The 24,416-nt window shown below is 35.7% G+C and overlaps 5 protein-coding genes and 1 pseudogene across 5 annotated transcripts; 2 read left to right on the forward strand and 4 right to left on the reverse strand.

Annotated features, from left to right (window-relative positions):
* Positions 1 to 45: 45 nt before the first annotated feature.
* LOC140964333 (ras-related protein RABF2a) lies at positions 46 to 3,564 on the reverse strand. Its single transcript, XM_073424009.1, has 7 exons — positions 3,325 to 3,564; positions 2,253 to 2,330; positions 1,987 to 2,154; positions 1,483 to 1,531; positions 1,264 to 1,337; positions 836 to 929; positions 46 to 334 (listed from the first exon to the last, which is right to left on the reverse strand). Exons 1-7 carry the CDS (start codon positions 3,361 to 3,363, stop codon positions 234 to 236), a joined length of 603 nt encoding a protein of 200 aa, XP_073280110.1. The 5' UTR covers positions 3,364 to 3,564; the 3' UTR covers positions 46 to 233.
* A 1,835-nt stretch (positions 3,565 to 5,399) lies between these two features.
* Positions 5,400 to 7,422, reverse strand: LOC140964981 (uncharacterized). The gene is made up of 2 exons (XM_073424999.1): positions 6,107 to 7,422; positions 5,400 to 5,931 (listed from the first exon to the last, which is right to left on the reverse strand). Exons 1-2 carry the CDS (start codon positions 6,747 to 6,749, stop codon positions 5,582 to 5,584), a joined length of 993 nt encoding a protein of 330 aa, XP_073281100.1. The 5' UTR covers positions 6,750 to 7,422; the 3' UTR covers positions 5,400 to 5,581.
* A 4,457-nt stretch (positions 7,423 to 11,879) lies between these two features.
* Positions 11,880 to 14,181, forward strand: LOC140965029 (U-box domain-containing protein 30-like). Its single transcript, XM_073425068.1, has one exon. It carries the CDS (start codon positions 12,536 to 12,538, stop codon positions 13,883 to 13,885), a length of 1,350 nt encoding a protein of 449 aa, XP_073281169.1. The 5' UTR covers positions 11,880 to 12,535; the 3' UTR covers positions 13,886 to 14,181.
* Positions 14,182 to 15,831: 1,650 nt separating this feature from the next.
* On the reverse strand, positions 15,832 to 17,207 carry LOC140965059 (photosystem I reaction center subunit III, chloroplastic-like; annotated as a pseudogene).
* A 732-nt stretch (positions 17,208 to 17,939) lies between these two features.
* On the forward strand, positions 17,940 to 21,119 carry LOC140965057 (pentatricopeptide repeat-containing protein At4g21300). The gene has a single exon (XM_073425105.1). The coding sequence runs from the start codon at positions 18,027 to 18,029 to the stop codon at positions 20,559 to 20,561; it is 2,535 nt and encodes an 844-aa protein (XP_073281206.1). The 5' UTR covers positions 17,940 to 18,026; the 3' UTR covers positions 20,562 to 21,119.
* A 479-nt stretch (positions 21,120 to 21,598) lies between these two features.
* LOC140965061 (protein LIGHT-DEPENDENT SHORT HYPOCOTYLS 4-like) lies at positions 21,599 to 22,645 on the reverse strand. The gene has a single exon (XM_073425107.1). The coding sequence runs from the start codon at positions 22,410 to 22,412 to the stop codon at positions 21,777 to 21,779; it is 636 nt and encodes a 211-aa protein (XP_073281208.1). The 5' UTR covers positions 22,413 to 22,645; the 3' UTR covers positions 21,599 to 21,776.
* Between the last annotated feature and the right edge of the window lie 1,771 nt (positions 22,646 to 24,416).

Below are 24,416 nucleotides of genomic sequence, written 5' to 3' on the forward strand. Positions count from 1 at the left end.
CGAACCCCACTGACATCATCTGAATTATGGAAAAATAATGGCATGGAAAATCAAATGATGTTAATGTTAAAAAAAATCACTTCAATAAATCTTGGAAAACGATAAACATGAAATGTCATATGGACATCAGAAGCTGAGCTCATGAGCAACGACAGAACAAAATTAGGTACAGGGAAATCTTAATTATTTATGTTCACAACTTTGACATATTTTGACTTGAATCCGAATCCATTTCACGAGCAACAAGAAGCACGGGTAGCTGTGTCTGCCGGTCGATCCACAAGAGCCATGCCTGATGGGTTTGAGGCCGGCTGCAGCAGAGGTAATCGTTTTGCTGTAGATACATGACAAGAGACTAGTTAAAATCCAAGAGAACACGAGCCACCAACATCAAACAAATAAATTACAGTAATTATGGTGCTTTAATCTCAATAGCAACTTGGAAGCTGTTAGCTTGTTTGATTTCTCAATCTTGTCAAACGACGATAAAAAGAGAAAACCAAGGCATATGCTTCTCATTCCGAGAAAAGAATACCAAGGTGTATGCCTCTCATTCCGAGAAATCTAATTTCCACTGTTTTTATAGAGAGATTAAAAATATACATTAACAGCCTAATCATAATCCACCCCCACCCCCAAAACACCACCCCACAGGAAGAGGCAATTTTTTTGGGAACATAAATTTAAGGAAAACAGATAAATAAACCCTCAAAACTCATTATGAATTGATGATCTAGTCTTGCCAAACAGCTAACACACAGTTTTCAAATTCTAAAATTTAAATAGCGATTTTCCATTGCTTCAGCCACAAAAGTAAATGTTCAACTATTCTTACCTATTTCGTAAAACAGGTCATTGACATTATTTGCTGTCTTGGCAGAGGTTTCCATGAAAAAAAGGCCATTCTCTTGCGCGTAAGTTTGTGCTTCCTGTAATAAAGATTTAGATTCAAATACTAATGCTAAAAGCAAAAGCAGGTCTGCCGTCTGCTGCAACACCACAAATTTAGATCTCTCAAGTAATAAACTCCGTCTGCAATTCTCTCTCATTCGTTTTATAGTCTCACTATTCCAGGAAAACAGATCTTGATAAGAATAATATAAAAATTATAATCATCAAACACCAGTTACTCTTTGGCAAGCAACAAAAATGGCATTGAGTTCAAGAGTATGCAAGACATTTTACAGAAGTTTTTTCCATGTAAATTATAATATTCAAAAGAGTACGGAAGATTTGCAAAAAAGGCGACAGATTTATTCTCACCTCTGCTGCCACCTTTCTTGCATCCAACATATCCGATTTATTCCCAGCAAGCGCCATAATCATATTTGGGTTCCCTTGAGCCACAGAAACACATACAGTAGTGAAAGGAATGATTAAATAAAGGTACACAAACCACAAATGGGCATCAGAAAATTGGATAAATAAAAAGGAAATTGAAAATAAATTGCAGTGAACTTCACAGGGTAGGTTGAAATTCACCTTGTGCTCGAAGCTCTTGAACCCATTTTTTGGCCCGATCAAAGGATGTCTATAAAAAAAAGGAATTAAATGACAAGAATAAATCAGCATGCACAATAAGTTTCATCCTAAGTCGTCTCTCAATCATTTCATTAATCCATCAATAAATGTTAAGATGTGCCGCCTGAATATTGATGTACCACATATTAAATCAGTGCACACCAACATTATTATTAAGCATTTTTTACGTCTCAGCTTGACAAATAGATAATCATAAAGCCTAACCAGAAAGTTGTTATTATGTTTATATACATTGTAACAAAGAAAATTGGTATGCACCATCAAATGTCACTATAAGCCCCTGGCTTGCTGCAGCACCAAAAATAACAGTTTACTGTTGGTTTTTTATGTGTAGATTAAATCACAGTGGTGTGGTTCAAATCGATCTCCATGGCATGAAAAAGGATTATTTTGACCACTAACTTATGTCTCTCCTGGACAGCTGGTCAAACTATTAGCACTTACTTGATTAGTTATGTCATAGACAATTATGGCAGCCGCAGCTCCTCTATAATACATTGGAGCTAAGCTGTGGTATCTCTCCTGACCAGCGGTATCCCATATTTCAAATTTTACAGTGGCCTCATTTGCAGCAACTGTTTGGGAAAAAAATGCAGCGCCAATAGTTGATTCCTATAACATCAGATTTTTTCAGTCAACATCAATATTCATGGGGGGACGTCTGAATTAAACATACGCCAATATCAAACCCCATGACTGTATGCACCAACCTGAAATTCAATGAATTGCCCTTTTACAAATCGCAACACTAAACTAGATTTTCCAGCTCCTACATCTCCAAGAAGAACCTAGAGTAGAGACAAAGAAAACCTCATTCAAGTGAGTGAGTAAAAGGGCAAGCAAAGGTCACAAACATGAGATGAATCAAAGACAGTTCTTTACTCAAAAGCCTGAAAGAAAAACAAGTTAAAATTTAGACTCTTCTCAAAGGGGAACTATGGTAAATTTCTGAATTAACAATGCCATCGAATATGTCAAACATTTTTACTTCATCTGCAGGAGTATAGAATCTGACTCAATGCAGTGCTCGTCTATCATGAGCATAAAATATGTATAACAAGCTTTATGTATAAGTATAAAGAACATGATATCGGATACAGACAAAATGTTGCCCAAAAAATGTAAGGCTGCATTTGGAGAAAAATGCTTAGTTTGAGCTAAAACTTTAAATGAGTGAAACCATGATCAAATCACGACGAATATGACTCTTCTGAGTGAAATGCGTAGTCAATACTTTATAATTTTCGAAACTATTTCCAAATCGCAGAGTCAGGTTTTCCATTTGTCCTCTAATGATTTGTGTCTGTAAACTGAATAAACTACTAACGGAAAAGACAATTGAAAATACATGCAAGAAAACCGGTCAAAACCCAAATCAAAATTCGGAAACAGTTGGATACTTTTTCACTACTCTTATTCGTTAACGCTTTAAGTTTAGTCTGGTTAAAGTACACAAATAAGAGAAGGTGAATAAATGCATTAAGTCAACAGCTATAGATTGCCATCTGGTAATGGAATCAACAGTCCAAATTTGCAAATTGAGAAGGACCCACGAATAATCAAATGATTAAGAACTAGTCAAACCCTGTGAATCAAAATCGACACACTTTTTTCCCCAAGTTATTACCATGATCAACAAACCCAAGATTTCATTCGCAAGAAAACAAGCAAACCCCTAGTCATAGCGAGGAATCAAATCAACCCACGTGAATATTTATCAATAAAAATTCATTGTCACATCCAGATACCAAATAAACAGAAAAGATCGTGGAAAACACATACCAGCTTAGCATTGATGTTCTTGTTCCCGCTGGATGCCATGAATCAATTTCAGGCGCAAATCAACAAATATATCTGGGGTCGACAAAAGCAAGATTGGAATCTATAGCAGAATTTATATCAAAAAACAGATTTAAAAGGAAATAATTAAGGGTCGTGCCTTCTCGAAAGTTTTCTAATCGGCCTACGAGTTGACGAGAAGGACGAAGAAAGTGTGACGTAAATGAGAGGCAAGAGGAAAATAAAACCGAAATCAGATACCAAAAATACCCCTCACCTGCAATTGATTTTCACTCCAACTTCCTATCTCCTTTAGTAATTCAGGTAATCTATTATTTTTACTCTATGTTTTTATTATTATTTATTTTGGGGTAAATGTGCAACCGTGTAAGAGAGTCAAATTATTATTGAATAAGATTTCGTCAAAATTCAATTCGAGTTTGTCTCCATCCTGGACTTAAACCAGAGACCTCGCCATGAAGTAAATCATCGCACCTACGGTCGTGTTTCTACTAAGTAACTCATTAAACATTATAATAGCTGATAATTATGTTATGAAGACTTTCGAATATGAGCTCGAATATCTCGACATGTACATAAGCTCTAGCTATAAATTAATTACTCGATGAAGTTTGAGATTTGAGCTCGAATAATATGATATTCGGCTGAACTCGTGCACCCCTAAATTGGAGTGAGGTTTGCTTATTCTTTGGTTAAAATAATTTGATATGACTTTGGAGACCAAACCACATTTTAGTGCCATTATCATAATCTTTTTGATATAATACAGATGGCATATATCTGTGTAATATATTATGAAATTTTTATTCGATGATAAAAAAATATTTTAATTAATTAATGTTTGTAAATTTAATATTTTATTCATTAATATTAAGATATAAAGTTGGTTACATTTTGTTAGATGATGAGCTTATCACTATGTCAAAATTTGTAACTATCAGTCAATTCAAAATTTTATTTTTTTTATACTTGTGTAACGTATGGTGCACTTATTTGGGTGCTAATGAGTCAGACTGTTAGGCTCATGAGTTCGAGGAGGTGAATGTATATCTGTTGATATTGTCTCATATCGATATTACCCTTTCTTTATCATATGTCATGTCTCCAACAGAGTCCATTAAGATCGAACTTTACTTTTTTATGGCACATCTAGTCAATCAGATCAAGTGACGCAACTTCAGCAGTTTGATGCACGAGAATTTTCCATGACGACACTCACTCAGTACTGCTCTCATTCATGCACGTCTAACCTAACATTTTTCTTCCAAAAAGTATATAAATATGCTTCTTGCGAGATTTGAAACAATGACATCGATCTTATACCAATTTTTATAATTAAGTGTTTACCACTAGGCCAAAGATATATAATTGTTAGTAAATATGAAACTTTATTTCCTTATACTTATAACAATGAGAGTGCACCTATTTAGGTGCTAATAGTCCGAGCTGTTAGGTCCATGAGTCCGGAAATGTGTGTCTATTTTCTGGTGATGATTCATATCTCTCAGATATCAAACTTACATTTTCCCTATTGTGATTATGTTTCCAACAAAAATAATATTATTTGTTAAGATCCGACGTCACTCATTTTCTCAGTATTTTTTTTTATTATATACATATTCTTTTGTTCCTGAAGTATTTTGTTATCCGCGCTACGTTATAAAGATGGGACTATAGAGTAATTAATTTTTATGTTATGATTATATATGCTTGTCCTATAATAATTATTCTACTTAATGACGATTTAAAAAATAATTATACACCAAAATAAAATTTTGTAAAATAATTATATACTAAAATAAAGGAAATGTCAAAATTTTAAAATATTCAATGTACCTACTATAATTAACAATTCTTGAAAATAATGATAATTCAGAAATCATTATATTCAAAAAATCGTTATATATGTAATTATAAATATCTATTCTTAAAAATTATCAAATTTAATAAAGATTTTCAATCATTTAATATTTAAAAAATATATATATAATAAAAGAAATAAAGTTGGCACTTCCACTTTCGGCAGGGAATTTAATGCTTCTGAAACACGAAGAATAGAGTCAAATCTGAATATCTTATTGATTCAATCATATATATAAATGCATCTCCATCTACACCAGCCAATGATAATTAATTAATTGATTAAATGTAATATCAAAGTTAAGAATCAATAATCATCCTTAATTATACGGGTTAATTTTCATAAGAATAATAATTAATTAATGGCTATGGCTCCACATTATTTGAAGCTTTCTTGATTTTTGTTATTCGCAGCCAGAGCATGGATGGAATCTGCGAGCTTGTTCATGGCTTCCACCAGATTACTCATGCCTTGTCTTTTGATCTCGGCCTTCGATTCCTCGATCTGCAGTCTCCTTTCATGAAACCCCAACACTTCTCTGTGTCTTCTTCCTTGTGCTTCATCGCTTGACTGTATCGCCTTCGCCATTATTGAAGCACTATTCGAGATTGCAGTTCCTATTTCTCCCAATGCGGCGGATCCGCTGGTGCCTTCTCCGCCACTTCCTCCTCCTCCTTTCTTCCTTCTTTTCGCCGGAGAGTCTGAATACTCACTCGTGTCTTCGGAATCTGGGCCGTTTTTTATTAATTACAGTAGATTATATTTGGAACTTCTACAGAAATATATTCTTAATTCATCACAAGAAAATATCCAGCAGTAATCATGTGCGTAACCATGTAAAGCTATAGCTAGCTTTCAAATCCCTTTTGCGTCTATAAACGAGAGATCATATAGAGAGAGTACCTACTGTGGGCAACGGCTGAGAGAAGGGAATATTTGGTGGCTCAGCCGGCGGAGGGAGCGGTAGCAGCATTGTCGGAGCCTGTTGTTGCACCGGCAAAGGCATTATTGAAGGCTGACTTAAAGCCATAGCGGACGATTTTCCGAAACCAGGATAAGGCGGCACGTTAGCACTGGAACTAGCAGCGCCACCGGTTGCGGCCACCACCGTTTGATCTTTCTTGTCCACGACGTCCACCAATGCTTCATATATCTGAATTAACATATTGGAAGGTAAATTGTTTTCTCTTTTCTCATTCTTCTCGATTTTCCAGTAGGATTTATCTTCTACATCCCCCATCCCCGCATCCACTTTCCTCTCGTACTCCCTCACTTTCTTGAAATCTCTCATCAAATTATCCCACTTATCATTACACTGGTTCTGGCTCCTAAAACACCCATTTTTCCAGCAATAATCTTCCACCCATTTCCATCTCAGCTCCGCCTGTTTCGCCCTCTGATCAGCACCGCTTCTCTTCATCCTTCTTTCATCGTCCATCTTCTTAGCTTCTATCAAAACCATGGTTTCTTGAATCGCCCAGTTCCCTTTTCTATAATCCCTCCCCAAAATATCCTTACCCTCTTTGCCAGAAATAGTGAGATCCATGCAAAAACCCAAAGCAGTGATGGGTTCAGACAGAGACAGTTTGTGCGTGTTAAATCTTGTGTGTGGATGTGCTTGAGTGGAGCAGTGCTAGGGGTTAGTGAAATCTGAAAAGTGAAGCCACCTCGTGAGAAAGATGTTAAAATAAAGTTCCCTTTTTTATATTTATATATCGCCACTTAATTTATATACACACACATATGTTCTCCCTTTAATAATTTCTGTACATTTTCGTCACAAATATGATGAGGAATTAAAAGGGTGATCAAATTTTGATGCCTTTCCACTCAACTGTGTACTGCTGATATATGCTTCACAATTTACTCGCAGTACTGACGATGATGATCGGAGGAATGCAACCAGTACTGATTACACATTCTGAATATAATGGATTAAATTTATATCTGATCGGGGGAAAAAACATAGTTTTATTCGAGCAGTGTGGGTGACGTACCGGTGCATGTGGTTGTCAAACCTCTCTCTCTATCTTCATCTCACTCGGGGATGGTGTATGTCAGTGAGTATAAAAATTTCATGTGGAAACTCAAATAGAAAATAATCTTGTGTTTCAAGGATAATTTGATGAAATAAACTACATCTGATGAGTTTTAGTTGAATTTTTTTAAAATGAGACTTGATAAATTCCATGAATTAATTTTATGTTGAATGAAATAAACTTAGATAACTTTGTTTTCTGTGTTTTCTATCTGTTTATATATATATAAACACACACACACACACGTATATATTCATATGTCCAAGTCTGGGAGCATTTATAGCAGGTTATCCATGTGCCACGTCATGGAACTTTTCCCCACTTTTTCAACATTGCCAGCGAGGAGAGCAGAGTGGGCCAGGGTGCTTTGACTGGCTCTGGGCTTTGACCGGCGGAGGACGGTCCATTGGAGAAGGTGATCTATGTGCCACGAAATTGAACTTTTTCCACTTTTCATCTTGCCAGGCAGGACAGCAGAGTGGGCCAGGATGCTTTGACTGATACTAGGCTTTGACTGATTGAGGACGGTCCATTGGGCCCCTCTCACTCTTCAATGTCCTTCTTGGTTATTGGACTTTGGCCGCATCCTAATTTCGAATCACTGCAGCCATATCATCATGAAATTTATTTTACCCTAGTTATAATTAACAGAAAACAAGTATTTTTTCATTAACAATTTATAAAAATGTAATTTTTTTTAAATTTTAAATGTTATTTTCTCATTTTTATATTTCATAAATCAGATATTATACATACCCAACTACAAAAAAATTGGACTTTAAACATATATTTCAGTGTTGTACATGGTCTTTTTACTGAGAAAACTCATGGCTGTGATCGATGGCAACCGTAATTCTACCGCAATCGCATGGAATTATGTTAGTACCTGGACAAAGCATCTTGGATGTAAAAATTTGATTCGAAGGGAAGGATTTGAAGATGATATCCATATTGGGTGAATTTCAAATATATTATAATCACAATTACATATACAGAAGTCATGTGGAATGGATAGATTTGAAATCCATCTAATGTAAATTCATCTAAACAATCAAATATGTTTTAAATCTATAACTTCAAATCCCTTGATCCAAGCGCAATTTTGAGAATCGGAATCTTTGCAGTCACAAGATATAATTATTGATGGAATTTGATAGTTTCGAAAGCCATTTAATATAAATTCATCTAAACAATCAAATATGTTTTAAATCCACAACTTCAAATCCCATGATCCAAGCGCAATTTTGAGAATCGAAATCTCTCGCAGTTACAATATATAATTCCTGATGGGATTTGAAAAAAATAAATAACTCCTTTGGATATACTAATAATATAATCATGATCTTTTTTATTATGACATTTTTTCAGTTATATCTACATACACAAAAGTTTATGTGAGACAATCTTATAGATCAATTTTGTGATCTAGAGATATAACATTTACCTGTTTCATGAAAAATATTACTTTTTATACTAAAAAATATTACTTTGTACTTTTAAATATGAATCGGAATGACCTGTCTTACGAAAAAAGATTCATCAGATAGTTTCATAAAAGACATACTCATCTACATATTACCTTGTGGCATAAATGATTCATTGTTTCTTATAATTTTCCCCTAAATCACTTGAACTTTAATAATGATGATATGTGGAGTTAAATTTGAATCTGGACGTGAAGGTTTAAGATCCTATTCCATGTCCAGCCCATACTGTAGCTCGACGACTTGTTGTGAAGTCCTTGGGGGTTTCCAATTCCCAACAGTGTTACATATTGGGCTTTATTTACAAAAGGACAGAGGCAGGTATACTCCAATTGAGGCCCATATCCCATGATTCCACTAAAAACGAAATACCGAATACATATATATTTAAACAACACAAAACTCATGTTATACGATCCCACGAGTCATTTTTATTATACATATATTCTATTTGGACTATCTATGAAAAAATAATATTTTTAAGCATACAAAATTACTTTTTATTGTAAACATGAGCACGGTTGATTCGTTTCACGAATAAAAATTCGTGAAAGCGTCTGATAAGATACTCATTCTTTAAACCATATTCTTTGATGAAAAATATACTAAAAATATCGATACTTACTATATCCAACACAAATATATTATTTATAAAGTGCTTTTTTTGGTTGTAGTGTATTCAACCTTGACACCAGTACCACCTCATAAGTAAATGTAACTAATAATTTGTACATACGGATCATAATTTATTTTAGACAACATCTGAATTGATGGATTTAATAGATTCAAAGCAATGATTTTCAAATTCACAAACATAATTTACGTGAATTTTAAACCTACTCTATATCAAGTTCAAATTCTTCAAATCAAATAATTCCAATTAAATGCAGTCTCAACTATTAAATTGTTATTATTTTTTCAAGACAACATTATTGGTCATGAGTTTACACTAAATATCGACGGTAAAAATGATGGGACATTCCCATGAATGCCACACGTAGTGTGTTCGAGCATGACAAAAAGGGAGACAAACCATACAGAAAGTTGGAACCACCACGAGATCTGCCTTCTAAAAGCTTAAAAAACTATAAACTCTGATGGGATATTACGAATTTAATAAATCCCATTATTTAATATACAAAAACTTGTGTGAGACGATCTCACGGATCATATTTTGTGAGACGGATCTCTTATTTGGGTCATCCATGAAAAAAATATTACTTTTTATGCTAAGAGTATTACTTTTTATTGTGAATATCGATAGTGTTGACCTATCTGACAAATAAAGATTCGTAAGATCATCTCAGACAAAACTTATTTTTATTCAATAAGTACTATATTCTGGCTGGACGCATTTATTTATGCCCGGCATTCATTGAGACGTGGTTGTTTGACTGGATCGAGAATCACTCCTAAATATGTCAGTCTCGTATAAATTATGTTGGTGGAAAATTAAGATAAATCTAAATTATAGAGATTCCAAATGAAAAGAAAATGAAATAATTGCATGTTTATTGATATTTTTTTTAAAAAAATTTCACCAACATGCGGAATTTTTTTATGGGAAGATTAGTCGAGAAAACACATATTACAATAATATTATTGTAATAAATAATAATCAACACGAAACTTAAAAATGTATCAAATTAGAAACAGCCCACGATGATGTAATAATTAATTAAAGCACCACCACAGTGCTAAGCTGGCAGCAGATGATTGGATGCACACATTTGCAGAAGGGAAGCCAAAATGATAAGGCCTCACACAGTCAAACCAAACACTGTCACGGTCCACTGAAATAGCTGTCACTTTCTTCTAAAATATTCACCTTCAATATTATAATATGTTATGTATTTGTTAAATCTAATTATTTAATTGCTAAAATTAGTTGGACGTATGATACATATATATGTATCTATATTTATTATTTGAGTTGAAATCGAATTTGAGATCTAAATTAAATATAAGTCGAGTTACAAGTCATGTGATATATATTTTGATTTTATTGTTTATGGTTTAACAATAAATAGCATTTAATTGTTAGCTGGAAATTTATTGTTTACGTCCAGAATATTATAATTTATTTTCTCACTGTTTTAAAAGTTCTTGTGTTCTTGTCACTTTCATATCTCACCCGTCTTTTATGTCCAACTAAAAATTCCTTATTTTTTCCAAACTACAATTATATTCTAGAATTAAAACATTTTAACATATACAAAACTCATATGAAACGGTTATAATATCTGGGTAAGAAAATTTAAGAAATGGGCTTTCGTGGAGAGATGCTTGACATTTAAATGAACGTATAACAATTCTTTGTAACGCGTTTTAAATTCGTGAGATCCTAGGCCGAAACAGACAATTTTACAAGTGGGTTGGGCCGTTATATTTGGTATTAGAGCAACTCCGCATATGTTTGGAATAGTAGGACAAACCTCAGCGAGGACGCTGTGTCCCGAAAAGGGGGTGAAAACCCCTAGGCGAAATCCCACATCGCCAAAGCACAGACGAGATGCTGAACATTTTAAATCCGTGAGACCTTGAGTCAAAATGGAGAATTTCACAAGTGTGTCGGACCGTTATAAATTTTGTGATACATATATTTTATTTTTATTAAAAATATATAAAGAACTAAATTAAATTTTCAAATGATATGTATTTGGGTACATGTGAAATCAAAGTTCAAATGCAGTCAAAGCCACACGGGAAAAGGCAACATTGTCACGGTGGTCAAGCTGTCACTTTAACATTATTCAAAAATTATATATTTTAAGCAATTTGCAGACAATTTAATATATTTATTAATTATTAATATTAATTCTAAGTGTAGATTTTATATATTTATTTTTGTTTAAAAATTATTTGTTATTATATTATGTTACATTTTAGATTGATAAATTTAAAATATATAGATTTCAAATATATTTTATTGTTAATAGAAATAAGACTATAAATTTTAAATATGTTTTTCATATGCTTGTCGAGTATTCGAGGTTAATTATAATGAATTTTAAATTTATCTAATAATAATATTATTTGAAATTTATTATGTTTTATATTTTTTTATATAAATAAATAATTTTATTATAAACAATAAATATATAATTTGATTTCAAATGTATAGAACATAATATTTAAGTCGGGTCTCTCTGATCAACAAATGGGCTGGCCCAAGAACAGCAAAGTAGAAAAAAGAGGAGTCTTTGCTGGAGCTGGAGGTGCCCTTTTCTCTCACCTCTTCAATTATTTCTTTCGTTTTCTGCTGAATAACCTCTGATGTCTCCACTTGACGGGGTTTTTTGATTTGGGTCTCGATAATTGTTGCGTTTTTTTGCTCAAAAGTAGATCTTTTTCTCTCGTTCTTTTTCTTGAAGATATGTGTGGTTTACACTTTTAGAAGCTTGAACGGGAAGTTGGAGAGCATTGATTTTTGGGAAGAATATTGATTGTGAATGTCATATGATGTGTTGTATGATGATGTTGATGAGTCTTTTGACCAGTAGAAAGAGATAATCACAGAAAGTGAAAAGCGAGAGAGAGAGAGAGATAAGGGTGTGTGGAGAGGAAAATAAAGGTGTTCCTTTTGAAAGCGAGGATTGTTGCTTGTTAGTGTCAATGAAAGCGATGTACTTTGAGGAAACTTTCATTCTTTGTTCATCCTTTTTCACTGAATTCATGTGTAGTAGTTGATTGTGTACTGTGCTTTCTTGAAATTGTTCCGGTGGGAAGATTATTGACAGTGTTTTCATACGGGGTTTTTGCCTAAAAAAAAGATCGGGCAATTTTTTGGTTGGGGGAAGGTCGCCCAGATGCCTATGTTTCTGCCTTTAAAGAAGGACGGGCTTGTTGGGATTGAGGATGGTGTAGATGGGCGTGTATTAGATCTGGATACTGCTGTTAAAGATGGAGTTTTGGGTGGAGTGGAGCAAGGGGGTTATGGCGGTGGAGTTGGGGAGAAATTGGATCTGAAAAAGATGATTGAAGAGCTTTATTTAGCAGAAATTCCATCTGTGTTTATTTGTCCTATTTCTCTTGAAACCATGCAAGATCCGGTTACTCTTTGCACTGGGCAAACTTACGAGAAAACCAACATTCTCAAATGGTTTAGCCTGGGGCATTACACTTGCCCCACCACAATGCAAGAACTCTGGGATGACACGGTCACACCGAACAGGACCCTTTACCATTTAATCTATACTTGGTTTTCTCAGAAGTACGTGCAATTGAAGAAGAGATCCGAAGATGCACAGGGTCGGGCATCAGAGCTTCTGATTACACTGAAAAAGGTCAAGGGTCAGGTGCGAATCCAAACATTGAAGGAGCTGAGACAAGTTGTGGGGAGCCATTCAACTGCCAGGAAGACCATTATTGATGAAGGTGGGGTGGCCCTTCTCTTGTCTTTAATTGGCCCGTTTACTTCGTATGCTGTAGGGTCTGAAGTTATCGCTATTCTTGTGAATTTGAATATGAGTTCTGATTCGAAATCAAATTTGATGCAACCTGCAAAGGTGTCATTAGTTGTGGATATCTTGAATGAAGGGTCGATTGAAACAAAGGTGAATTGTATTCGGCTGATTGAAACATTGATGGAGGAGAAGGATTTCCGTGCTGAAACTATATCAAGCCATAGTCTTTTGGTTGCTTTGATGAGACTGGTGAGGGATAGGAAACAACCTAATGGACACTTACCCGCCCTTGGTCTTCTAAAACTAATTTGCAGACACAAGCAAGTCCGAAATTTGATTGTGAGCATTGGAGCTGTGCCTCAATTGATAGAGTCGATACATTTCTCGAATCCCGAGTGCATGGAACTTGCCCTTTTCGTATTGGATGCCTTATCCTCCTTGCTTGAAGGGAGAGAAGCTCTGAAAGATTGTTCAAACACTATACCAACTATGGTTAAACTTTTAATGAAAATTTCGGAAAACTGTACTCGACATGCACTCTCAATCTTGTGGTCCGTATGCAAACTATCCCCCGAGGAATGCTCCTCGGTGGCTGTGGATGCCGGTCTCGCAGCAAAGCTTCTTCTCGTTATCCAGAGTGGATGCAGTGCCGAACTTAAGCAGCGGGCAGCTGAGCTTTTGAAGCTTTGCAGTCTGAATTATTCCGACACCATCTTCATTTCCAAGTGCAAACTTACCAGAACGATTCAATAAACACCCAAGGTTGATTGATATTCTTATGCACATACATGCTTCCGGATTCGAAGACTTGAGATCTTGGACCATTTCAACAAGAATCCGAGACTGTATGATTTCAGAATTTGTGTGATTTTCTTTTGTGAAGTTATAAAAGATTCGGTGGGTGTTAGCATGTTATTTTTGTGGAGCTAGCAACTGCAATTGTAATTGTTTAGCAGCTGCATTGTTCCATCAATCTCTGCTATTCTCTGCCGTTCATGGTCCAATTTTCCTTGGCAACTTTGTACAAGTTTTGTTTATTTATGCCTTAATGAGAGTGTAGAGTTTTGGCTAAGTTCATTCAAAATATTGTATTATAAGTCATTTAGGGCTTTATTATAAGCCGTGCGATCTTATTCTAAACAAAATTTAAAAGCTATTATATATTATATTTTATTTTATAAAAATAAATCTCTCAATATTTTTTTAAAAAATTTGTCAAGTCAATAAAGTGGTCAAAAAATAATTATACCGAACGGCTCTGGCTTAATTATACTCCAAACAAGAAACGTACATAATGTCCCAAGTAATTTAAAATGATTCAATTAATACTTACATATATAAATGAGCATTAATTTTGATAAAGTAACGACAATAATATTCTTATATTAATAGTTACCCGCTCAACTCTTAACATACAAAATAAAAAATGGCTAATTTAATTGGAATAATCTCAATCGCCTTAATTTTGATGTTTGCCATTCCCGCTTCATATGCTCGCCACCACCGCAAGAAAGACAAGGATGGAGACCTGCGAGATCTTTGCTCCAAAACACATGATCCTGAATTGTGCTGGAAACTTCTTAAACCAGAGCGTAGCAGATTCCACACCGACACCACAGGTGTGGTGGAAGTCGCCATAGAACTGGCTAAAGGAAAAGCGGATGAAATCCAGGATAAAATCAGTCGCCTTGGCGAGGAGTCCAATAACTAAAAAATGAAGGAGAAATACTGGTCGTGCTCCAAGAACTACGGCGATGCGATCCGTGATCTGAATGAGGCGAAAAGGATGCTGCGTAAGCGCGAGTATAGCACCCTTCCCGTGCTAGTCGATGATGTTATTGACGAACTGAAGAGCTGCCACAACAATTTTGATAATGACGCTTTCGATCCCGCGCACGTTCAGAACAGGAATATGGAATTCCGAGTGTATGCGGATCTACTGAAGGTGGCTGTGGACTGTTTGTTGAAGGAGCTGAGGGACTAATAAAGTAGAACTTGCTGGTGGGAATTGCCATGCAAGAGATGATTTTGAATAAATAGATTTGTGAGAAACAATCTTCATGTTACGATTGTTGGTGTTACTTCAATCAAAATGTTTGGTGGTGGGAATTGAAATTCAAGATTGGCTGGAAAATGAGGATCACTTTTTGCATTCGAAGTTGATACAGTATACTACGTTTCTTGGATCACGTTGTGTGTGCGTCAAAATGCAAATGCAATTGATACCTACTGGACTGAATTCCCATGAACTTGAATTTCTTGTTCAAGCGCTTTAATTCTTACATACGATCAAAACATGGACCAAATTTTCAAAACCCATTGTATGCAGTGTCCTATCTATCTCATCCATTCGTGTTGGTGATCATTAATGTCCTTATATATTCGTTTCGAATATCAATTCCCAGCAGTAAAATCTACACGTACCAGAGCACGTGAAGGAATAAATATTATCATTGGATTGCATTCCATGAATTTGAGTTCTCGTGGAAAGTAGCGTTAAATAAGTATAATTCCAAATTACGTTTTTTTCTTTTTTCACACGAGTCTCAAGGCATTTACCAAGAATATAGCAAAGATATTTATGTTTCAATTGGAAACTCAGTGTTAGTTGGATCTTTTTGAATGAAAAGCTAACCAAACATGGATTGATTTACTTGTGTCATCAATTAAAGATAAAGAACAGATAAAAGAGCTATCACTGAAAGATAGAAGGGGAATTCACTTTGGTTTCCAATGACAAACAAAAGCTTTAGTACGAGATAACAGTTGTAGATACAAGAGTTTGCCATCACCGCACACGATTGCAATAAAACTCCTTTACTGATCTTCTCTCCACTTCCGATCTCTCATCTAAACCCACATCGAAAAACCAGAAAATCTATAAGCACTCAGCAAAATATAAGTTACACATGTGTCTTCTTGCACAGAACAAGGTACAGATTGCAACATTCACCGAGTAATTGCGAAAGCTAAATTTTTTTGGCACCTGAAAATGAGATTTAGACATTTGGATCAATGAGTTCCCCATTCAAGAACTCTCGGTAGGCAGCAATGGGCCAGATGAAGCCTCGCCAGGCGAGCGAGTTAGCCAATGGTACGTCAATGATGATCTCCTTCATGGTTGGCTTTTTATCATCCCTGATGGCAATCAGGTAGCTCCTACCGACCCACCCGATCTATCCAGCAATGTACAAGAATAAGATCCCTGGAGTGATGAATTCACCCCAGTGTCTCTGATCCCCGCTAACGATCAAGTGAGGTAAGCCATCGGATCCACACAACAGGCCCTGCTTACCGTAATTATCGAACCTGCAGGATCATGAGCAGCACAAGATGCATTCTTTTAGAACATTTGTTGTAGTTCAAATCAAAGCCACTGAATATAGCACTACGCGTCATTATTGAAGAAATCAATGGTTTATCTGAATTAATCGAGATTTGCTGGTAATAAACAAATAGGGAAATTTCCAATTTCAATGCCTAATGATTCTAAAACTTAGCATTTCTACCCTAAATTATATCATGCCATCCTGACAGAGTTCCTATGCATCCCTAAACAACAAAAGCAAAAAAGAACAAAAATCCTCTAGTCCAGCATCCTGATAATCAGACCATTCAGGAACTCCAAGTTGACAAAAATTAGACATACAAATGAATAAAAAAATGGAAGAATGATATTATTTTTACCTTCTCTTGGTCTTCTCAATGGTGGCATTAATAGCAAGAGCAGGAGCGCTGTCAGGTGCATATAGCTTGAGGGAAGACTTAAGTTTCTTGATCTCCAGCTTCTCACGCTTGGCAAACTGCTTGGACTCCTTGCATGGGGTTAGGCCAGATATGTCAGCAGATGCCGGAAGCACGGGGACCGAGAAAATGATGGATGAAAGCGCGAGTGCAGCAGAGAAAGCCTTGAGTCGAGAAGCAGAAGAGGATGATGATTGCTCTGGGTTTGACTGGTTAAGAGCACCTGCCTGGCAAACTATGGTGGCGGCCCTTGATCTTGTTGGGCTAGAGAACCCAATCTGGGCGTGAAAAGATTAGCGGGAACCGTGAGCGACATTGTAATCTGGTTCAAGATTGAAATTCTGAGAGGTGGAGACGATATGTAGATTTTGTGGAGGAGGATGATATTGAATTGAGGCTGAGTTGGATATTGTTGATAAATATACGAAACATACAAAATTTATTTCTAATTCCCTTCGTATCATGATTGATAGGTTCCACTAAAAGATTTCTCTGACAAAATTGATTTCTTAGACGATATCATAGAATTCTTGTGTAATAATAAATATGGTTATGATACAATAAATTATTTTTATAACATTGGATTTTATATAAACCTAATCTCGTAAAACCTTACAAGTTTGCAAGATTATTTAATATTTTATTTTCTAAATCCAGTAAATGAAGGGCTTCTTGAACAAGTAATTGGTTAAAATTTGAATTTTAAAAATAGACTTATTTCTTATGAAAATGTAATAGAATGAATGTGTATTATAAAATTATTATTCGACAATAAGAAATTAAGAATCTTCTAGATTTCAAGAAATCTTCCATAAAATGAAAGGGCCTGTTTAGTTATGTTTCAGAGGATTTGCTAGAAATTTTACGAGGACATATTTCGAGATATAATTATATGTTTGGTATGATTTAAAAAAAAAGTAATATAAATACAAAATTATTTTCAAAATATAAACATAATCAAATATTTTTTAAAATAATACGAAATTATTTAAAAATAATAACTACACCGAGTATGAAAATAAGGAAAACAGATATGGTAAAAAAAAAAAAAAAAAACCCCAGTTTGGCCGAAGCAATGGAGGCAGGTTTTAAGACGCTTGAACTGAGGTTAAACTTTTGGCAGAATGGTAATTGGAATTCAATTGCTTAAATGCTCAAGAGGATCTTAGTTTCATTCGCGTCGATCCTCTTGAAAGACCCGCCTTCCAATAAACATTGTTACCACACAACCAGTCGTCACCTACCAAGCGAGGTCCTTTATTTTCCCTTCACTGAGGACGTTTTGGCATCCCATCTCGCACCACTTTTACCAATAAAAGACCCTTCTTTATCTCCCTACGTTGCTCAACAAGTGCTGCAAATCCACGCCCAGATTACTGTAAATGGATTTCGTAACATGGTTATTTTGGGAGCAAGAATCTTGGGTATGTACATTCTGTGTAACAGATATTTTGATGCTAAGAAATTGTTTTCTCAGCTTCAGTTGCGCTACGCTGCCCCTTGGAATTGGATGATACGAGGATTTACGACGATGGGTTATTTCGATATCGCAATTTTGTTTTACTTCAAGATGCTCGCTTTTGGTACTCTTCCAGATAAATATACTTTTCCTTTCGTGATCAAAGCTTGTGGTGGCTTGCACGCTGTTGATTTACTGAAATATATTCATGCGATGATTCAAGATCTGGGTTTTGAATTGGATGTGTATGTGGGCAGTGCTTTGGTCAAATTCTATTCGGAGAATGATGCTTTAGACCTTGCACGTGGGTTATTTGATATATTGCCAGTAAGGGATATTGTTTTGTGGAATATGATGCTTAATGGTTATTTAAAGTACGATGAGTTGATGCACAATGTTATTGGGTTGTTTGAAGACATGAGGAAAGGTGGAGTGAAGCCCGATTCTGTAACTTATGCTTGTGTTCTTAGCATGTGTGGTTCTAAATCGATCGAGCAGTTTGGTGCTCAGATTCACAGCTTAGTCATCAGGTGTGGCTTGGAGATGGAAGCTCAGGTGGCCAACTCTCTAGTCTCAATGTACGCAAAATCCCGTTGCTTGTCTGAGGCTAGAAAGCTGTTTGATTCTGTCATGCAACATGATCTTGTCACTTGGAATGGGATGATTGGAGGGTATGTTCAAAATGGATTTATGAACGATGCGTTGGTTTTGTTTCGGAAAATGGTTTCATCTGTTGTGAAACCAGACTCAAGAACTTTTGCAACTCTGCTCCCATCAGTCTGTGAATCGGGGTGCCTCGAACTAGGAAAGGAAATGCATTGTTATATTATAAGATATGGGTTGTTATTGGATTTGTTTCTGAAGAACGCTTTGATTGATATGTATTTCAAGTGCAAGGATGTTGATAACGCCTGCAAGGTCTTTGACCAAAACTCTGCAGTGGATATAGTTATATACTCCGCCATGATCTCAGGATTTGTGCTCAATGGGATGAGCATTGATGCCTTGGAAGTTTTTCGAAGCTTGCTTTGTAAGAAACTCAAGCCCAATGCGATAACTTTATCGAGTGTTCTTCCTGCTTGTGCAGGTTTGGCTAGCCTGAAATTGGGTCAAGAATTGCATGGTAACATCATAAGAAAAGGGCTCGAGGGTAGGTGTTACGTTGGAAGTGCAATAACGGACATGTACGCAAAATGCGGAAGGGTAGATCTTGGTCATCTAGTTTTCAATAGGATGAACGAACGTGACTCCATATGTTGGAACTCGATCATTACTAGCTGTAGCCAGAATGGAGAACCTGAAGCGGCCATTGATCTTTTCCGACGCATGAGGATGGAAGGAGCTGAGTATGACCCTGTAACCATATCAGCTGCTCTGTCTGCCTGTTCAAACTTGTCTGCTCTGCATTACGGAAAACAGATACATAGCTTTATGATCCGAAGTCCATTCAATTCCGATATATTTGCTGATAGTGCACTAGTAGACATGTACGCTAAATGTGGCAATTTGGATCTAGCACAACATGTTTTCGACACCATGGAGTCCAGAAATGAAGTATCTTGGAATAGCATTATCGCTGCATATGGCAACCATGGCCATCTGAAGCATTGCCTAGACTTATTTCATAGAATGGAGGATCAGGGATTTCAACCCGACCATGTCACTTTTCTTGCCATTTTATCAGCTTTTGGCCATTCGGGGGACGTTGAGGAAGGAAAACGCTACTTCAATGTCATGACCCAAGATTATGGAATTACACCAAGGATTGAACATTATGCATGCTTAATTGATATGTTTGGTCGTTATGGTCGTTTAGAAGAAGCACTTCAAGTGATTAAGGGCATGCCATTTACTCCTGACGCAGGCATATGGGGCACATTATTGGGTGCTTGCCGAGTTCATGGAAACCTTGAGCTAGCTGAAATGGCTTCCGAGCCACTATTTAATTTGGAACCACACAATTCTGGTTACTATATGCTGCTATCAAACCTGCATGCAGATTCTGGAAAATGGGAGCGGGTTCATCAAATCCGACATATAATGAAAGAACGAGGAGTGATCAAACTACCTGGTTACAGCTGGATTGAAGTCAATAAGTCCTCCCATATGTTTGCTGCTGCGGATAAACATCACCCTCAATCTTGTGAAATCTATCTGCTGTTGAAAATTTTGCTTATTGAGCTCCAGAACGAAGGATATGTTCCTCTTCTGTGTCTTCCAGAATGAAGGAATTTTTCTTATGATTTTCATTTTTCCCCTTCAGAAGCCTGTATAGCTAGTGGTGGCCTACTATGCACGACATTTGCATATGTATCACTATTCGGCAACGTCCATGTCCCCTCCTGTGCGCAAATTTTCAGCGAGAATATCGAAGTGCCGGGGATTGTTCAAAGCCATCTATTAGCGTCCCTTATTTTTGCATCCATTTCTTTTTTAATGAGCACAATCATCTTGATCTTGTCTTGTTCTATTTACTCTTGAATCATCCTAGAAATCGAGGGTTGTTTTTGTTATGAAACACATTAAAGCAATTTTGTAATTTTCTTTTGAAGGCAATCACCATGATCAGTCGCTTTTGCTAGTCACCTTTTGGTAAAGGTGGTGTGGTCTGTCAGCGTTTAAGGTGGAGGACAAATTTGACGGTTCACAACGTACGCTATGTGATGCAGCCAGTGATAATTATGAAGTCAGTATATCGACACTGTTTGGGACTTTAGATAAAGCTGTGGTGAGAAGAAAATTTCTATTGGGTCCCTCTCTTTATGTAGACATAAAAATCCTTTTTTTTTTTTGGAAAAAAATTCGGGCTTTGCTCTATTTATTATCACAAATTATTATTCACTGGAATTCCTTAGCCTTTTCCCGCAATCGGCCAACTCAACACATATTGCTTCAAATATATATATTGGTAAACTATGTGCTGATAGATCATAATGTTAAATGAGTGCAGTTACTTTTTATTCGAGGCGTAAATGTTAATGATCATAACCCACAAAGCTAGAACAATTCAAGCTCGAGCACATGAAAGCTCAAACTCGAAACAGTTGATTCATCAAGGTTGCAATTAAGTTGGTTCGATAGATGTTAGAGTCAATGTGGGTGAGATACAAGCGGAAATAAAATCAAGGATTGATCTTTAGGACAAGATCAAAGTGAAAAAGAGTTGAATTTCGATCGTGCAGTGAATTAATATATCCAGAGAAAGTAATGTGTGGTACTGACAAATTAGACAAAATAATTTAAAAGCTGCACCAATGCCAATCTAATTATAATATTAATTCTAATTAAAGATATATCCATTCTTAAACTGGTGACCAATTCGGCACAAGCCAACAGATGAGTTCATCACCATCACTTATTCAGGAAACTATGAATATTACAGCAGCAGATTAGTTCTAGAAATAAAGCAATGATTATGGGTAAACACCGGTAGCTAGCTAGTTAAAAACATGCCGGCAAAGAAATTCTATTACTGACAGAGTTCCTGTCGGCAGCTGATGATCCCGCCGCCATGATCATTATGCCACCACCGTTACCATCTTCATCGTGTTCCTCTATCATTGGTGCTTCCACTTTCTTCTGCGGCTTCTTACGCTTCTTTTTCTCGTAAGCAATCCCTCTCGCCTTCGCTTGACTGTCCCGCACCTCCCTCAGATACAACCTCACTGCCCGTGCCCCAAAAGGATTAGCCTCCGGAGTCCCACCATTCTCTTCAAAGGCCGCGCGTAAGCGGCCCACGAGCGCGTCGAGGCTACCCCAGGCCTGCTTCAGCGGACACGGGCATGGAGCAGGGGGGTGAGGGTGGCCGAAGAAGAGGCAGGTAGTGTTGTGAACCTTGGTTTTCCCGAACTGATCGAGGTACTTAAGGAATTCAAGAATGTGTGCCCCGCTGCAACGTGAGAGCACCAGCGGCGGCTTGTGGTTCCTTAGGTACTGCCCGAAGGTGTTCCAGTCTCGCCGCTTCTGAGACTCGTAACGGCTCAGAGACGTTTTCTGGCTGCCGATGTTATCTGATGGACCGCCGTTATTAATGTCGTTGGAATTGAACTGGTTAATTAGAATAGTTGCCACCGACATTTTCACACTGCATGTCCTAGATAGTTATGTTTTTCTAGAAAAATGAAATTCTGTAATGGTCTGGTCGCAGAATAAGACTCTGCTGAAATTCGATTAAGTAGTAATGGAGGTGAAAGACTTGACTAATACGTAGATGATGATACAGGTAGGTAACAAAGGGGCCTGGGCCTGCATGCAAAAATCCCCCACAGAGAGGACGAGACGTGATGACAGTTTGCACATCACTTCAACCTGTCCTTTCTCATATTTTTTTTGGGGGAAAATTCCAATTTTGGTAGTACAAATCTTGCAGTGTAGGGTTATATCAGACTAATCAATCTACTTTTAAGCTCAATCAAAGGGGTGGAGTTTGTTCTGAGTCCTTTTGACCAGTATAATATTCATCTTGCATGGGATCTCCTCACTTTAGTTTAGATTCAATACATATATACAGCAAATATATTTGCACACATAATCAAAAATATTTTATATATATGACAGTGTTAATTAACTTATCAGGAACAAACTCCTAAATAAACATAAAAATATTTATTTTTCCAAATAAATATCAGATAAAATTGTTTTTTTTTTGTCTATATATTTGTCTCTTTTTGATCTTATGTTGTTAGAATGTTGATATATAAGAAAAACATATTCTTATCCATAAAGTGCTTATATCTTATAATCATTCTCTTGCCATCAATTCACATTTAGAAAAAAACAAAGTTTAAATAGTATCAGTGGGGTTTTCTAATTATTTTTTCTTAATGGAAGCAATTTTGTGTTTGAATATTAGTGAAAACCATTATTACATAATTAAATACTATATATACATATATAGAAGCCCCAAATCAAATTTTTTGATTCCTGGTTTTCTAAAAATTCATTTTCTTAAAAGCCCATCGTAACATTGGTATATATTTTGGACATAAAAATAATTTTTTCGTTGATCGAATTATATATGAGATCAGTATCACAAAATCAAACTGGGAGAAGATCTTATAGGAATATTTGTGTTATTTATTTTAAAAAAATTCCATCCAAACATGCTCAATTCATTAAATATTAAAATATAATAATAATAAGTATTCAAATATACCTGCTTTAATATTTTGAAACATTTTAACAATAAAGAGTCCACTATAATATATTATATTACTTGTGATCTATGATAAACAATAATTGGACATTTAAAGGTGTATTATCCACTATCATTTTGTATGATATAAAATTCACGAGGCTTTGATGGCAAAATCTTTATCTATATTAATTTATGCATATGTTATATATGTATATATGTATATATTTGTTCCCATAAATAATAAATAATGTTGATTAGCATGATTGGAAGCAACATTGTGAATTGAGTCGTGAATAATTTTGGATAATTTCCAACCACACTGATTTTGAAATAAATTAAAATTAGTAAAAATGAATTAAATTTAGGTAAGGAAACATCTTATCGAACCGTCAAATCAAGCAATCGATCGATATCATGTTTTTGGCCGAAACGAAAGGAGATAAGGGGAGGGGAGGTGGCTCTGATTTGACCCATATTAGTCCCTCAAAGTCGTAGGTGGGGTGGACGTCTCTTTCAATAATTTTACCAACGGCTTTCTTTCTTCTTCTTTTTTCCCTCCTTTTTAATTTTTTTTTTTGTATGATTCTCCTTGTACGATTCTTTCGCTCTATAATATCAATTTAGTTATAAAATATTGAAAATATGATATGAATATATGATATTTGAATATCAATTTTTCAAACTTGATATTAATATATGATTTTTTAGTACTCAAAAAAGTATAGCGAATGTTAGTATTAATAAAGTTGTTCTAAATTTATACACAAAATCTTAATATTTTGTATTAGATCTAAAACAGTTGGCACTCAATTATCATATATTAAATGTTTTATACCAATTTTCACCCGACAAGGCATATTCCATTAATACTAATATTTGTTATATATGTTTAGGTAACATCATATATATCAATACCATATTTTTAATGTTTTGTACTTAATTTC

Source organism: Primulina huaijiensis, chromosome 18 (genome assembly GCF_012295235.1).
Source record: "Primulina huaijiensis isolate GDHJ02 chromosome 18, ASM1229523v2, whole genome shotgun sequence".
NCBI classification, from domain to species: Eukaryota; Viridiplantae; Streptophyta; class Magnoliopsida; order Lamiales; family Gesneriaceae; genus Primulina; species Primulina huaijiensis.